At 45.3% G+C, this 14945-nt stretch overlaps 1 protein-coding gene across 7 annotated transcripts in view; it reads left to right on the top strand.

Moving 5' to 3' along the window:
- Nucleotides 1-620: 620 nt before the first annotated feature.
- EBF1 (EBF transcription factor 1) overlaps nucleotides 621-14945 on the top strand; it is a 793629-nt gene continuing 779304 nt past the window's right edge. For all 7 annotated transcript variants that reach the window (XM_077326387.1, XM_077326391.1, XM_077326392.1 and 4 more), the window contains exons 1-4: nucleotides 621-1672; nucleotides 3451-3607; nucleotides 4110-4173; nucleotides 5143-5198. In XM_077326387.1, the coding sequence (XP_077182502.1) occupies nucleotides 1539-1672; nucleotides 3451-3607; nucleotides 4110-4173; nucleotides 5143-5198 (411 nt within the window). In that variant the 5' untranslated portion in view covers nucleotides 621-1538. The remainder of the gene's footprint in view (nucleotides 1673-3450; nucleotides 3608-4109; nucleotides 4174-5142; nucleotides 5199-14945) is intronic.

Here is a 14945-nt window from a genome sequence, read left to right on the forward strand (position 1 = left end):
CCTCGGGACGACGAAACACGCGAGGCGAGAAAGAAAAGGCAGCCCCTCCACCCCATGGCGCTTTTGCGCCCCCCCTCCCGAGCCAGGCAATGAACTTGACCCTCGTCCGGCCGAAGCACAGGACCCGAGGCGGGGAAGAGGGCGGGCGACTTTGGTCTGGCTCGAGAGTTGTGCCCATTTAATTCGATCAGCTCAAAGCTGGGAGAGACGGACCGAAGGCACTCTTCCCTTGCTTGCCACGCGCGACCCAAAACTTTTGCACTCTTCGCTTCCCGAAGGGAAAGTGCCCACAGCACAGAGCCCCCGCTTGACACAAGCCTGCCGCTAGCATTTTTTCTGCCTTCTCCTCTCTCTGCGCGGCGACCCGAGCGGCCCGGCTCCCCTTCCCTCGACGCCCTGCCCTCTTGTGCGCTCCGAGCGCAACTTTCTCCGATCTTCCCCGGCTGGGTGGGGGGCGGGGGGAAGGGCGGGCAGGCTGGGAGATGCTAATGTGGGGGGCGTGTCCTTCCAGCCAGCCCGCACGGAGTCCTCGGCGGCGATTGGGGGAGCGCCGAGCGGCCGAGGCAGCTGTGACGCTATGCAAACAAAGGGGGCGGGACCGCGGCCACGGGGTCCCGCCCTCTGCCCGCTGGGGGTGGTGCGCTCCTGCTTAGCTGCGGGGATAGTCCGAGTGGATTCCTTTGGGAAAGCCTGCGAGCCACTCCGGTTGGCCTGGGGAGAGGGGAGAGGCGGGGAAAAAGACAGCCGGGAGGCTCTCCATCCGCGCAGGGTGGTGGTGCTGCAGCGGCTGCGGCTACCTTTCCCGGCGTCCACACGCCGCGTGTCTTTCTCTCCTCCCTGTGCGTGAGTGTGTCTCTCCCCCCAGCAGCCAGCCAGCCAGCCAGGCAGCTTCCTGCTCTGCTGAAGAAAGGAAGGCAAAGAGAGCGAGGGAGGGAGAGAGCGAGCGAGCGAGAGCGGTGGCCGGAGAGGGGGGGCAGGAAAACAAGAGCACACCAGAGACACCAAACTTGCCTCTCCCGACACTGGAAAATGACACTTGATGTAGCCGAGGGCGCCGCCGCCGTAGCAGCTCCGGTCGATCCTATTGTTTCTTAAAACTGCCCTCCTTCTCCGGCAAGCCAAAAGAGGGTGACTTCAGCACGGAAGGGACGGCGGCGCGGTCCTCCCGGCATCTGGTGCAATCCCTGTCAAACAAGCCGAGCAAGAGCGAGCGAGCCAGAGCGAAGCCACCCTCGGAAAGAACAAGCCCATTAGGCAGCCGAGAGCCTCCGCAGCCAACCCCCGGGGGGGGGGGGAGTGATCGGGGTCCCCCCTGGATTCTTTTCTTCTGCTCCGATGTCTGTGTTTGGTTGCCTCTGATTCCTTTTGATTTCGCTGGGCACAAGACAGAGAAAGAAACTCCCGGGCGATTTTTTAAAACGAATTCTCATCAACACTATTCTTTGTTGTCTTGTGCCGAGTCTCCCCCCTTCCTCTCCCCCTTGTCTTTTCCCCGTTTTTTTTTAAGAAGAAGGGGAGGTTTTGGTCACTTTTAATTCATGTTTGGGATTCAGGAAAGCATTCAGAGGAGTGGGAGCAGCATGAAGGAAGAGCCCCTCGGCGCGGGGATGAACGCGGTCAGGACCTGGATGCAGGGGGCTGGCGTCCTGGATGCCAACACGGCCGCTCAGAGGTACGTAACAGGCCCGGCGGCAGCAGCATCCGTCGCTTCCCCTCCCCTGCTTTCCCCTTCCCCTGCTTGCTAGTCCTGAGCGCCAGCCGGCCTCTCGGGTCTGCAGCTGACGAGCAGCCGGCGCAATTCCTACCGCGGCAAAGGAGCCGCCCGCCGGGGAAAAAAGACTTTTTTTGTGTTAAGGACAGAGAGCATTGGGCAACCCAGGCCCGGTTTTTATGGTCTTTCCGATTGGCTTCTGGAGAGTAGTCTGTTTTTCTTTCTTTCTTTCTTTCTTTCTTTCTTTCTTTCTTTCTTTCTTTCTTTCTTTCTTTCTTTCTTTCTTTCTTTCTTTCTTTCTTTCTTTCGCTTTGCTGGACGCAACGCACACCGAGTGGGAGGACGCCAACTTTCGATTTCCCCCTCTCTAAGGCAGGAGAGTTGTCAGAGAGACAACCAGTGCGTATTTTTGCCGCTGATGCTCCCACGATCCCTTCCCAGCTGGACTCGGTCTATATTTGCTTATTGTTCCCGGCATCATCATCCGCCCCCTCCCCAAAGTAAACAGCAGCGCCACGCGATTTGCTGTTCTTGGCCTCCTAAAGCTTCTCTTCATGAGTTGGAAAGTCCTAAAGAACTTTTCATAGACACGGAGACGGCGTTAAGTTTGTTTCTCAGCCCTTTGCGAAAGCCAGAGTTTTTGTATATGCCGTCAGATGTGTCTTGATCTGTAATTGCTCTCCACACATCCTCTCCCTTCCCTAGCAGGGCACTTCGGGAAAACTGCATGCGGGACATCTTTGGAGCTTACCGCCCCGGCCTTTCCAGGTTCACTCGCATATGAGACCAACTGTATGTAGTGGGACTTACTCCTAAGCAATTCAGATTCGGGTTGCTGCCTTAAGCCCAACTTCATATCTGTATCCGAAACCAGGCGGTGAACTCTCAGCTCTCAGTGTTGACATCTTCTGGTGCATTTCACTTCAATCCTCCCCTCCTCGCTCCCCCCCCCCGTAACCCAATTCAGGGAAAAGTTCTGTTGGGACAGCCCAAAGGGTTGTCAGCCCGGCGCCCTTTGGATATTTTCCCAGCGCGAAAGATGCTGGGCTCCAAGGCACAGGCGAAAAGATCAGGCAGACAAGGCACATGCTCCCGTTACTGACAGCTCAGGTCTTAGCTGAGGGGCCATTTGCATCTGCAACATTTTGCACGGGCACCCTGGGGTCTTGCCCAGACCAAACGCTCTTCCCTTTCGTGCCAGTAGAGAAGAGAGCGGAGGAACTGAATGCTGGTTGAAGAGTAGTTTTGAGAGAACCATTTTCCTCCGAGAAGTCCATCTCCCTTCTCGGCCGCAAGAAGGGCCCCAAGCTGGTTGCCGAATCTATCAGTTCGCCATTGCTCCCCCCCCCCCATTTTTGTCTGGGCGAGTCAGGCTCCTAAAACCTGGAACAAAAGCTGGAGAAGTCTCCCCAAGGGCCTGAAAGGGACGTGGGTTTGGCGACCCAAGGGCATGCGCTTTGACTGGGAAGTCTGTTTGAAAACTGTAGCAAACCTTTGGGTTCCCTTTGCGAGAACCTGAGCCAGGGGTCTGGGGACTTTCTGATGACCCTCTCCTGCGTCCTGCTCACTCCTTCTCATATCCCTCTCTTTTCAAATGGCCTTTCCCTGGGGGATATGGGTCGAGGGTGGAAGGGTGTACCGAGGCGACCTCCCGCATCCAGGGATCGGCATGGGAAGAAGGGACTTGGGGCGATGTGCGTCTCTCTTCCGCTCTCTAACCGGGCCTCTTTCGGCTGCAGCGGGGTGGGCCTGGCCCGGGCGCATTTCGAGAAGCAGCCGCCTTCCAATTTGAGGAAATCGAACTTCTTCCACTTCGTGCTGGCTCTGTACGATCGGCAGGGACAGCCCGTGGAGATCGAACGTACTGCCTTTGTGGGCTTCGTGGAGAAGGAGAAAGTAAGTACTGGGGGGGGCAGGACTAAGGCGGTTTCATTTTGTCACACCCAAGTTGGAGTCCTCTCCTGTCTCAGCGGAAATCAGATGCTCTGAGCCGCGTCCCTTAAAACCTGGGCTTTGCCAACTGCGCTGCTGCATTTGGGGGAGGGGGGAGTGCCATTTCCTATTACAGAATCCTGCTTCCCCCCTCAATCAGTCCTCAAAACTTTCTCAGAATCACTCATGTTTACCTCAAACCCTCCCCCCCCAGTCCCTCCAAGCATCGCAACTTCCCAGGCAGCCTTTGGTGGGCTCCTTCTGATGGCTGAATCCAGCTCTTTGGGGGCTCCTATTCCATGTCTCTCTTCTTTCCCTCCTTACCTTTGGCATCAGCCTCCAAGTCCCTATGTAGCCTGGAGGCCAAAGGGGGGAGAGGAGGGAGAGGATCTGTGATCCTAGTGGCATTTATGGAGATTTTAAAAGAAGCACCTCTCCTTTCCTTCTTTTTTCCTGTGTCCCTCAGGAAGCCAACAGTGAAAAGACCAACAACGGGATCCATTACCGGCTGCAGCTTCTATACAGCAATGGTGAGCCACTGTCTTGTTCTGCCTAAACTTCCTGGCAGTTTACAGAGCTTTGCAGTCTGGAGGGAGTTCTCCGGCTTAAACCCTCGCTAACCCCAGGCAAAGAGGAGGAAAGGAGTCTGGCCCTAGGGGGCCATATTGTGCTGGGGGCCTGGACCACAGCAAAACCCCTCTCGCTCTGCCTCCCACCCTCCACACCAGCTCAGGCAATTCTTGTAAAACGGTTGACCCTTCTGCTTTACAGTGCCTCCTTCGGTAATATCCTACCTCCGTCAAAGCAACTGGAACCCAAATAAATCTCCCTTCTTGTGAGAATCATCCCCCCCCCCCAATTTTGCCATGGTGGGGTGAGGCGATGGTGGGAGAGGGAAGCAAGGAGAGGAAGTGTGGCTGTTATCATCTCCAGTCAAATAGGGGCCAAGGGGCACCGGAAGATCGCCAGGGGAGAGGAGGGGATTACAACCTTCTTGACAGGCGAGAAGGAGAGGAAAGCAAAAATCTGTGTATCAAATAATAATAATAACAAATCTCTAATTCTTCTTACGAACTAAGGCCTTGCAAAAAATGTTCACTTTCTTCTTTATCCTGTGGCACGTGGGTGTAGTTAGGACCCCCGAAGATTGTTTGGCTGTCAGGCAAGTGACATTTGCCATTGCCTTGCTCTGCTTCACTACCCTGGGATTCCTTGGAGGTTGCCCTTTCAGGGGCTAGCCGGGGCCAGCCGAGACCTAGCCAGGATTGGGCTTGCCTGAGCAGCAGGAATATAATACAGCTCCCCCCTCCCCAATCTCCCAGTCTGAAAAGCTGCTGTGCTGGGTCTCTCTCACGGGGTTGAGAGCCCCGGTCAAATGAAGGGCGAGAGAAGAGCAGTCAGGGTTGTTCACCTGCAGTCTTTCAGCTGATCATGATGGGTGTCCTTGTGTGTTTTTTTCTCCCCCTCCCCACCCTCCATCACCCCCTCCCCTCACTTAGGAATAAGAACGGAACAGGATTTTTATGTCCGCTTAATCGACTCCATGACAAAACAAGTAAGTTTTGCTCATTTTTGTTCCTTGTTAGCCTTGCTTCTTTGACGAAGTGTCCGTGAGAGAGAGAAAGATGCGGGGTTGGATTTGGTGGGGCTTGTGATGGATGCTGAGGTGGGCTGGGTTGCTCTGGCTCCCAAGGGGTCAAACCGCCTAATGAATCCTGAGCCTTTTGTGCGCCCATCCTGTGGGAAGGCTCACCGGGACCCTGATAGATTAGCCATTCTAATCTCCCCCCTCCAAATCTCTCCCCCCACCCCCATTGCGGCCTGATCCAATCCAATATAGGTGGATTCCAAAGTCCAGCTGCTCTCCATTCAACAGATCGGACTGCCAAGGAACTGCACATGAGATTGCAGGCTGTGATAGAGAGCGAGGGCTTGTCAAAGCAGTGAGACAGTATTTCACAGAGTCTTTTTTTGGCGGGGGGGGGGGGAGCTGGCAAACAAGCACACACTTAATGAATTGTATTTTAAAAATCCCTGATAACGTTGGGCAGATTTTTATTTTTTACCAGTAGAGGAGGTGCTAATGGATGTATGGCTAAAGCATGCCATCCCCCCCAATTTCTCATCCTAAATGCTGCGCTTCTTGAAAAGCAGGTTGGAGAACGGTAGTAGTCGTAACGATTTCCAGGCAGAGAGAGAGCAAACTTGGTAGCAGTTATCCTTAGTATCTGCCCCTCCACGCCCCACGGAATGGAGCAGTGAGAAGAGCTAAAAGGTAAAGGTATCCCCTGTGCAAGCACTGAGTCATGTCTGACCCTTGGGGTGACGCCCTCTAGCGTTTTCATGGCAGACTCAGCGCCTCCCAATTTGAAGTGACCCGAGAGACTAGCCGCAATTCAGAGCGCTCTTGAGCCTGATCCTCAAGAGCTCGCGGAATTGGGGTTTGGTCGTGAGAGATAAATCCCACACCCCCAAAGCGCCTCCCGTTCTTGGCTTCAGATTGGCCGAGACCCAGGGTGGGGTGAACGAACGGCGGTCATAAAGGTACAGAATCCTCCTGGCTATCTAATTACATTGAGGGCGAGATGCGCGCAGAGCAAATTGAGGCGAATGGGTACAGTTTATTTTATTTAGGAGCAAAACAGGAGTTGCTGTTTTGTAGGGGCTTGAGTGGCTTATGTTTTTGTTTTACTTCGGCCAAGTTTTAATCATGCACAGAAATGATCCCAAACCATAAAAACGACAGCTTTATGCTCCCTGAAGGCTTTCAGATCACAGGAATCTCTCCCCCTCCCCAACTTTAATTATGGGAATGAAAAGAAATAGAAAAACATACAAGGAAGCACGGAACAGCAACCAGCCGATATAGCAGTCACTCTGTTAGTGTTTTATAGGGACAGCGATTAAATCATAACAGATTTGCACTTGAATTTGGATAACCAGGCAGTGACATGTATGCAGGGAGGATAAGTAATTATTTTTTTTGAAATGTTATGTTCCAAGATAGCTCTAGTTTTAATCTGTAATATGGAAAGCCCCCCTGTGATGCAGAATAATTTTCAGCATGAGATTTAATTTAGAGAGCTGAAGTATGTATACACACTCAAGGGCACACAATTGTGTTTACAGGTACAAGACTATACTCCCCCCCCCCAACATGGAGATTTATTTATAAGGGAAAGGAGGAAATGATAATATTGTTGTGCATTGATTTAATTAAAAACATCTTTTAAATCCCCCTACTATTTTGTTTGCATTGAAAAAGACTTTTAAATTCGGTGTAACTAGTTTTCATTATGCTTTGACAAATCATGTATGTGGTTCTATCCAAATTCTATTTTTTTCCTGCAGAAAGATTGGGGAAAGGTGCTGTAGTTTAAGGGTCTGATTAAATCATTATATTTCACACACATATTTATAAATCATCTTCTGAGTGGTTCAGACTCTTCTCATCTAAAACTTTCATTGCTTGACTTTGTTTTGGTGCCTTTTTGACACCACACCAGAAAGGTCAAGGTGTTGAGTTTGTTTTAGATCATTGTCTTTGATGCGCCCTAAACCTCTTTTCCTGCTATTGATGGCTGTCTTACAATGAGGGGAAAAAGAAAAAAAAACAAATGAGGCATTTTGTTAGACAATTCTATCAGTCAGTTAAAAAAAGTTAAAATGGTGCTCTTCTAAAAACACCACATAACCTGTAGCAGCAGAAGCTCTTTTATAACATACCTTGAGGAGTAAACTACTGAGCATCAGTCTAAATAGGCTGCTACAAATCTATGTGCTAATGTTTAAAGAGGCAGGAACATTTCGAAAATGAATAGATTAATTTTTAGGATTTTTTTAAAGGAGTACATAGTAGCATTGATGAATTTATATCACTAAATGCTAATCTGAACATTTTCAAACTACCATTGTGCAAGAAATAATTTTTTCCTCTCTTTGGGATTATGATATCTCATGGGAAGCCACTATTTTAAGCCCTAAAGGCCTTGATATATTTTCCTTAATAGGACAGTACGCCTATGATTGTATTATTTTCAAATTCTAAAGGAAAATATATATAAATTGAAATCCTGTATGCAGATGGGCACTTTAAATTCCATTAATTTCAGTGAGTTTTAAACAGCCTAGTTGTTTTCTTTCTAGAACAAAATAGAAAGGGGGAATAGAAGATTAAAATTACTGAATAAGAACCTGTGTGCAAAACCAAGCTATATAGGATAAAATTGACAGAGAAAAGCACATCTATATGAGGATGAAGATATAACAGTGTGATCATAGCAAATATGTTCTGTCAAAACACACTCACTTTTTTCTTAGATAAAGAACGTATTCAAAATTATGCCATTTTTAATTGGTCTTTTCAATTTTTTGTGGGTACTGTAGTCCTATTACTTTTTCTAGAAAGCAAAGATGTTTATTAGATTTCTTCTTGAAATACATTTTTTTATTGGAGGACTTAGAACTTGTGTTTCAGGGATTCTATAGGAAGATCTGCGTTACATATGCCAACATGTCCAAATGCCACATATGGTTTACACAGTGTAATTAATACAGCAGATTCTGGAGCAACTTTCAGTTTGCAATTAAATTGGACAAAGCCTGGTTAAAACGTTCTTAATTTTTTAAAGCAAGTTAAATATATATTGTCAGCATACTCAGAGGGTTAGTGTTCCCATGCTGAAGACTCAGAACAAACTGGGTAATGGGATTATGACTTCTAAATGAAATAGTGGTAGGAACAGGCATGTTTTAACAGGGTGGTGCCAGCTAAAGGCATCACTGATTTCCCTAGATTTATGTTCATTGATAGTTTTGTCATTATTTTTTAAATATTCCCTAAAGTGAATGCTTAAATAGATTGGTTTCTTTCTTTACGCAGAAAGACACGTTATCAGTATTAAAGGCAAAATGGTTTTTAGCTTGAAATCTGAAATGATGATAATCATATAAGTGCTTCAAAACTTAGGCATTTCAGCAAATTAACAGTTGTGTTTTCTCCATGTTGGAGTGTTTGTTCTCTTGCAGAATGACTCATCACTGTTATCATATTGTTATTTATGTTAATGTTATTGCTCAGTATATGTAGATTTCTTTCTTTTCATATCTGGTGTGTGTTGTACTTGAATAGATACTGGGGTTTTGGATATTGCTATTCTCAAGTTGGGAAAAGTTTTCAAATTCTGTTATGTTTTCAGTAAGCTAAAATAATAGGCAACCTAAATAAAGAAATCCATGTTTGGACCTGAAATCTTGAAGTTATTTATTCACAAAAAAGCACTGTGGATATAAGTTGAAAGGTACTTGATTAAGTACCGACACATATTTGTGTTTGGCATTACAGATAATATGAGACTAGTTGTACAATTCTAAACAGAGTCACATCCATTGAAATTAGTAGATTTATAAGGGTGCACCTCTGTTTGGTTTGCAGTGTGTATCCTGTTATCACCTGCGGTGTTATTCAGATCAAATTCTTACCATAGTCTTCAGAGAAAGGTGTTAATTCTTTGTTGATGCATGTCTATAAACCAATACCTTGCTCAGAAAAAGTGATTTGGCTTTGGAACATTCATAGGGTGCCTGAAGTTTATCATATGCCAGGTGCTCAGTGTGTGAGTGATGTTGTACATCAAAAACACACTTGACTTTGGGTGTATCAGAGATGTAAAAAGTAGAGGTTGTGTGCATTGCAGCACTGCCATGTTGTCTTGATATGCACATACTATTAGGTAGTATGGATTTCCTCACAGCTCTGTCATAGCATAGTGTTTAGTAGTAAGCACAGGCTGATTTGAGGAGAACATGGCTTCAAATAATATGTAAGACACTGAGGAAATAGCAGGTCACAAGCACAGACTGTTTCAGATTCATTCAGCTTTATGATATACAATTTTCTCCTTGTGCTTCACATTCCTGAAATAAATGTATTTTTTCACTTATGGTGCAATCCTATTGCACAAATGCACACAGCGATTCCATCAAATCCCCCCAGGCTGCATGCGGCATGGTTCCTTGGCTGGCACATATGTGATTAAAATATTATGAATTCATTCAGAAAAAGACTCAGCAGAATCCAGGCTATGACAGAGAAAGTTTGCAGTCAAGCCAGGTTTTAGCAGTTCCCGTGTCCCTTTGGTTATATTTCAAAAAGTGCAGGTGATTTTAATTTCCTCATATAAAGAAGAATGTAGAAGTTAGAAATTTGCATGCCTGATCAGGGTCTGTGTGTTTGGGAAAATGTAAAGTCATCACAGTGGAAAATGTGTTGTTTGGAGTCTGGGGGTGAAAACAAAGCTGAGGATTTTGGAGAGGCTGCCTGGGCCAGATGGCCTAGTGCATTCCCAGTCTGGCAGCCCAACTGCTCCCTCCTGTATAATATACAGCCATTTGTTCTGGGATATTTACGCTAGAGTTGTTTCCATGCAAATGTTTGAGAAGCATTCAAAATGAACGTATTAACGAGGCAAGTATTTTAGTTAATTCACATTGGTAAGCTGGCTGGCATCTCATGAGCAAGATCCCAGGAACAATAATTAGCACCTTTTTGGCTTTTTGCTTTTGGGGAAAGAATACGTTCTCTACATTTAAGGCCTGCTTTATATGTTGCTTCATGCCACCACCCACTTTTTAAAAAATAATGAGAAACTAGTCCACAGCTGGAAAATACAATTATTGGTGGCTAAATCAAATGTTGCAAGGGAAAAACAGTTTTCACAAAACATGGCACATATGTGAAACTGTATAGATGTAGAAAAAGATACCTTGTTGGATGCCACAGTTTGATTTCTCGTCCTTGGCATTTCATGTTGATTGGTGCAGGCTTGTAACTGGGCAAAAAGCATTTCCATTTCTCTAACTAAATATCTGTTTATCTAACTTCATTGGATATCTTTGAAGTTAATCAGACATGCGAAATTGTGAGAGACAGTTGAGTGAAGATGCAGATAGGTTTATGAGCATTTATGTGCTGTTAATCAGTCCATCTAAAGTCAGCTGAGTATTAAGGTAATCAATTGGACAAGTTAGTTGTCACAAATTAACACATGAAGTTATAGAACTCATCTTGCTGTGATTTCCTGTGGATTAAAAAAAAATCTGTCTGATTTAGAATTGTCCCCACTGAAGGCAAGAGAAATGATTCAATTGATCTTTTAACAGACTTTCCCTGTGACTTTACTGTACTCCTCTCTACAAAAGAAGTAAAAAAGAAACATGAGGCAGGTCACAGCACACGTTTGTTTATTTCTTTAGCCATGTTGGTGAGGCATTAGTTTTGCAAAATTATTTTTACTTCCCCAGAGACTTTCACTTCTTTTTTTTTCTTCCAGAAAAATAATAAAGATATCCATTGGCAACTACATTTCAATAGATCAGAGCTTTATAAATATCCTGAGAAAATTATGTCCCCAGAAGCCTGTTTTCTCAAATAGACTATTAACACAGTATGGAAATAAGGTTAAAACACCCTTTTTGTTTAATGTATAGAAAAAATATTTTCAGAAAAAAAGGAGTACTATTTCAGCATCTTCCTGTAGTGTAGCGGAACCTGTGTTTCTGGCAGCTGCAAAGGTTTGTGATTGGAACTGTTCAGGCTTCCTTTTCGAAACAAACATGATATATATTTGCAACTACGGCTTGTGAGTACAGACAGCGACTTTAAGCAAACATGTGTTTACTACAGTGAGCCATAGTGCTTAGCATTTTGGAAGGGAGACATAACGTTGTGACAGAGATGTATTGAGAAACCATGTATTGGCTGATTATGCATGGCAGTGGCTGCATCGGGCCACCACCAATTCTTAGCAGCAGGACAGCATGCCCCGCCACTTTCCATGTATGCACAGGGGACAAAATCCCCCGGTGCACACAGTCCACTTTGGAGTTGTGCGTGCAAACGCACAACTTCAGGGCAGACAGGTTCCCTGTGTGTGTCCCCCTATGCATGGGCCCAGCATTCCCTTCCTGTGGAGCATCAGAGGCTCTAATGTGGGCCAGGGATGGAAGGGGGCCAGTCTGATGGTGACGTCATGCATCTGCAGGAATTTGCCCCACAGATGTGCGAGCACTGGCCTGGCATACTTGTCCAGTGCACAATTGGTCATTGAGTACAATCTTGCAGCTCTTATAAGCTTATCCAATCTTTTCTTTGACTTTCCCAGCTCCTTCATCCCATATTCACAAAATCATACTTCTGAAGAAATCTAGTTTACATATTCCATGCCTTGTTAGTGAGACCAAGAGAGGCTCTACACCCCAGATCCTTACTGTCAACTAGCATAGCCCGTGAAAGGAACTTGAGGAATGGATACTGAACACCAATCTTGTGTTCATGTAATCTTGTGCATCCGTTCATTTTCTTTTCTGCCTCAGTTTCACAGTGCATGGAGTGGTAGAGATGCTCACTAGGCACGTTTGGAATACAAGTTGTGCTTTGTATGCCACAACTCAGCCTGATGAGTCTATCAAACTGAATAGGCTGTGCTCATGTAGAATAGTGGCTGCTTACTGACTGTATTTCTGCATCTGGGAGTGAAAAGCCAGGGCTGGTTAAGAGAAAATGAATGTGTGATTGGATCTAATCTTCAAAATTCTTGAGCACAGATTCTAAACATTTTGGGCATGTCACATTCACTTCTGCTGAATAAACAGTGTGGGGTGCTGTGATCAAACATCTTGAAATTGGGTAGTACTCACATGGTTTTGCATCTTACTCATTAAAATACTACTGCTCACACATTGGAAATAAAGTTAGATCACATTTGGCTGAACATGTTGTTTGCATTTTTACTGTTGCTACCATTTCTATAACACTAAATTGAGTTATACCCTTCTAAGTTCATTGAAGATGCTGGACTTCTGCTTAGCTCTGCTCGAATTGTAACATAAAGTAAGGATCTAGATTGATAACATCTGTAGGATTCCAGAATTCACTATGCGCTTTGCAGTGTTTCTGTACAACTCTCATGGTGTGTGGTTGAGAAAATAGTGAGGTTCATACTGGGTGCACTCATGCCTCTGCCAGCAATGCACAGCTCTCAGCTTTAATATGTACATTTGTCTTGATATTAACTGAGATGGGCAAGTTAGCCCCTAGTGTGTCACAAGGCCGAGGATGTTATGCACATAAGCAAAAGGACTGCTGATGTTAAATACAACAGACAAGTGATTAGCTATCACACTGTCGACTCTATTTGTTCATTATTGCCATTTAGCTGGGGGGGGGGTGTTAAGTAGGTACCTAGAGGTTAAGTAAGCATAGCGGATGCAAGATGAGAGGGAGAGGAAGTGAAGAAAGAGAGGGAATTAAATCTTCTTGCTCTTATTTGTAGCTGCTAGTGAAGCTGATATTGCTGCAATTACTCACATTGACTTCAGTGCTCATAATATTGGCATGTGAGCATGCATAGTGGTGGGGCTTCAGCATCTTCAGTTCTTGCTAGGGAAAAATCCACTGGGGTCTCACTGTGCTGTATTAAATGCAAAATCAATTATTCAGGCAAAACACCATCATCCTTGCTTTGCTCGTTTTTTTTGGGGGGGGGTGAAGGGCCCAAATAACTTGACATACCAATGCATTTAAGTCTTTGGTGTGCTTCCTTTTTTGTAGACAAAAGTCCACTCTTGATCACGATGCCAGCATGTTGGAATGACTATTTTAAAAGTCCAAACCTGTGAGATTCACAGGAGAATAAATCTTATCTTTTGAAAGAACCTGTGCCTAGCCATTCCCATTTGCAAGTGAAACCCTGACTGCAATAATCTTGAAATAATCCAAGAATCCTCAGCATTATTAAGGTGCACTCCATAGGATCAAGGGAAATGTTTCTGTCCATTACAATGGGAGGTAAAATGTGCTTATATCTTTGCAAATACCATGATTTACTTGGGCTCAGTTCAGATTTTTATTTTTAAGCCACTGGTGGTGTGATGAGAACCATAGAACTTTTCATTTTTCTCTGTTTCTTTGCAGGGAAAGAATGCTAAAAACAACCTAATGACTAGGTTCTTGTCCAGTATCTAAAACCCTGACCCAAACATGTTACATAGAAGGGATTTATGCAGAATTTAGTTACATATAGTGTTCCTGATCCAGAACTCTTTGTGTAGCCTGATGTTTACATAGAATACGCTGCATGCACATACTGCTTTGTTCATCAGCAGATAAGACTGCACAGCATATATGCCTGTATGTGCCTCTGCACATATATCTCTGTATGCACATCAAAGCTCCTACATCTGCAGGGAATTGCTAGTGAATGCATTTAAGGCGGTAATTCTAAGCACAGGTTTGGAAGTAAGAAATGCACAAAACATTTAGAAAGACTTGCTGAGATGCTACACTTTATGCAGAGTCGGACCATGGGCTCATCTAGCCCAGCCTTATACTCTTGATACCAGCTCTCCAAGTCTTCACGGCTCAGATCTCAGCCAGACTTGCTAACAAAGATGCCTTTAAATGCTGAGGATTAAATTTAGTCCCTTATGCATAAAACCCATGCATTCTAGCAATGAACTGTGGACTCTATAGCCCTTTCTCTATTTTTGGAGCCTTTTCATTGTGGTGGATTAGAATTCTGGGCTGCTAAAAAGGCATGCGAGCACAAAGAACTCAAAGAGGCAAAATGGAGGTGTTATGGATCGGACTGGAAGTGAGACAAAAAAAGAAGCATCATCCAAATTCAAAGATGGAACCCCACACCCAAAGCGTTGCAATGCAATAAGGTGTTAGGATACTCAGGGTCTAATCAAGCTCTACTGCACCATTAAAAATGAAGTTGGTGTGAGTGTTGTGGAAAACTGCTGCAACATCAGTGATATTATTTATGGCACCACTAAATCATATTAAAATATAGTACACTGGGCCACAGTGTGATAATACTATGCTTAAGCAATTACTTTTGCTGCCTAAGATTCATGACTGCTGTAAAGACAAAAAAAAAAAAAAAAACAGAACACCCCCCCCCCCATCACCACCACCACCTACTAACTTCATGGGAAATATTTTCAGAGGCAAAATCACAGCACAGTCAAACATTCTCATTCCATATGTGGTGTGCTGCCTGTACTTGCTGTGCCCTTGAGTGAGTTGTATTGCTTGTTTGCTCGAACGATGCCTGGTCACAAGGAACACATGTCAAACAACCCTGTGGAATAAAAAAAAAAAAGAACATTGTAAATGTCCCATCGTGTAATGGTAGGGTTGCCAGCTCTGGATTGGGAAATACCTGGAGACTTTGGGGGTGGAGCTGGGAGTAGGAAGGAATCAGGACAGAGAAGGACCTCAGTGGTGCATAACGCT

Source organism: Paroedura picta, chromosome 3 (genome assembly GCF_049243985.1).
Source record: "Paroedura picta isolate Pp20150507F chromosome 3, Ppicta_v3.0, whole genome shotgun sequence".
NCBI classification, from domain to species: Eukaryota; Metazoa; Chordata; class Lepidosauria; order Squamata; family Gekkonidae; genus Paroedura; species Paroedura picta.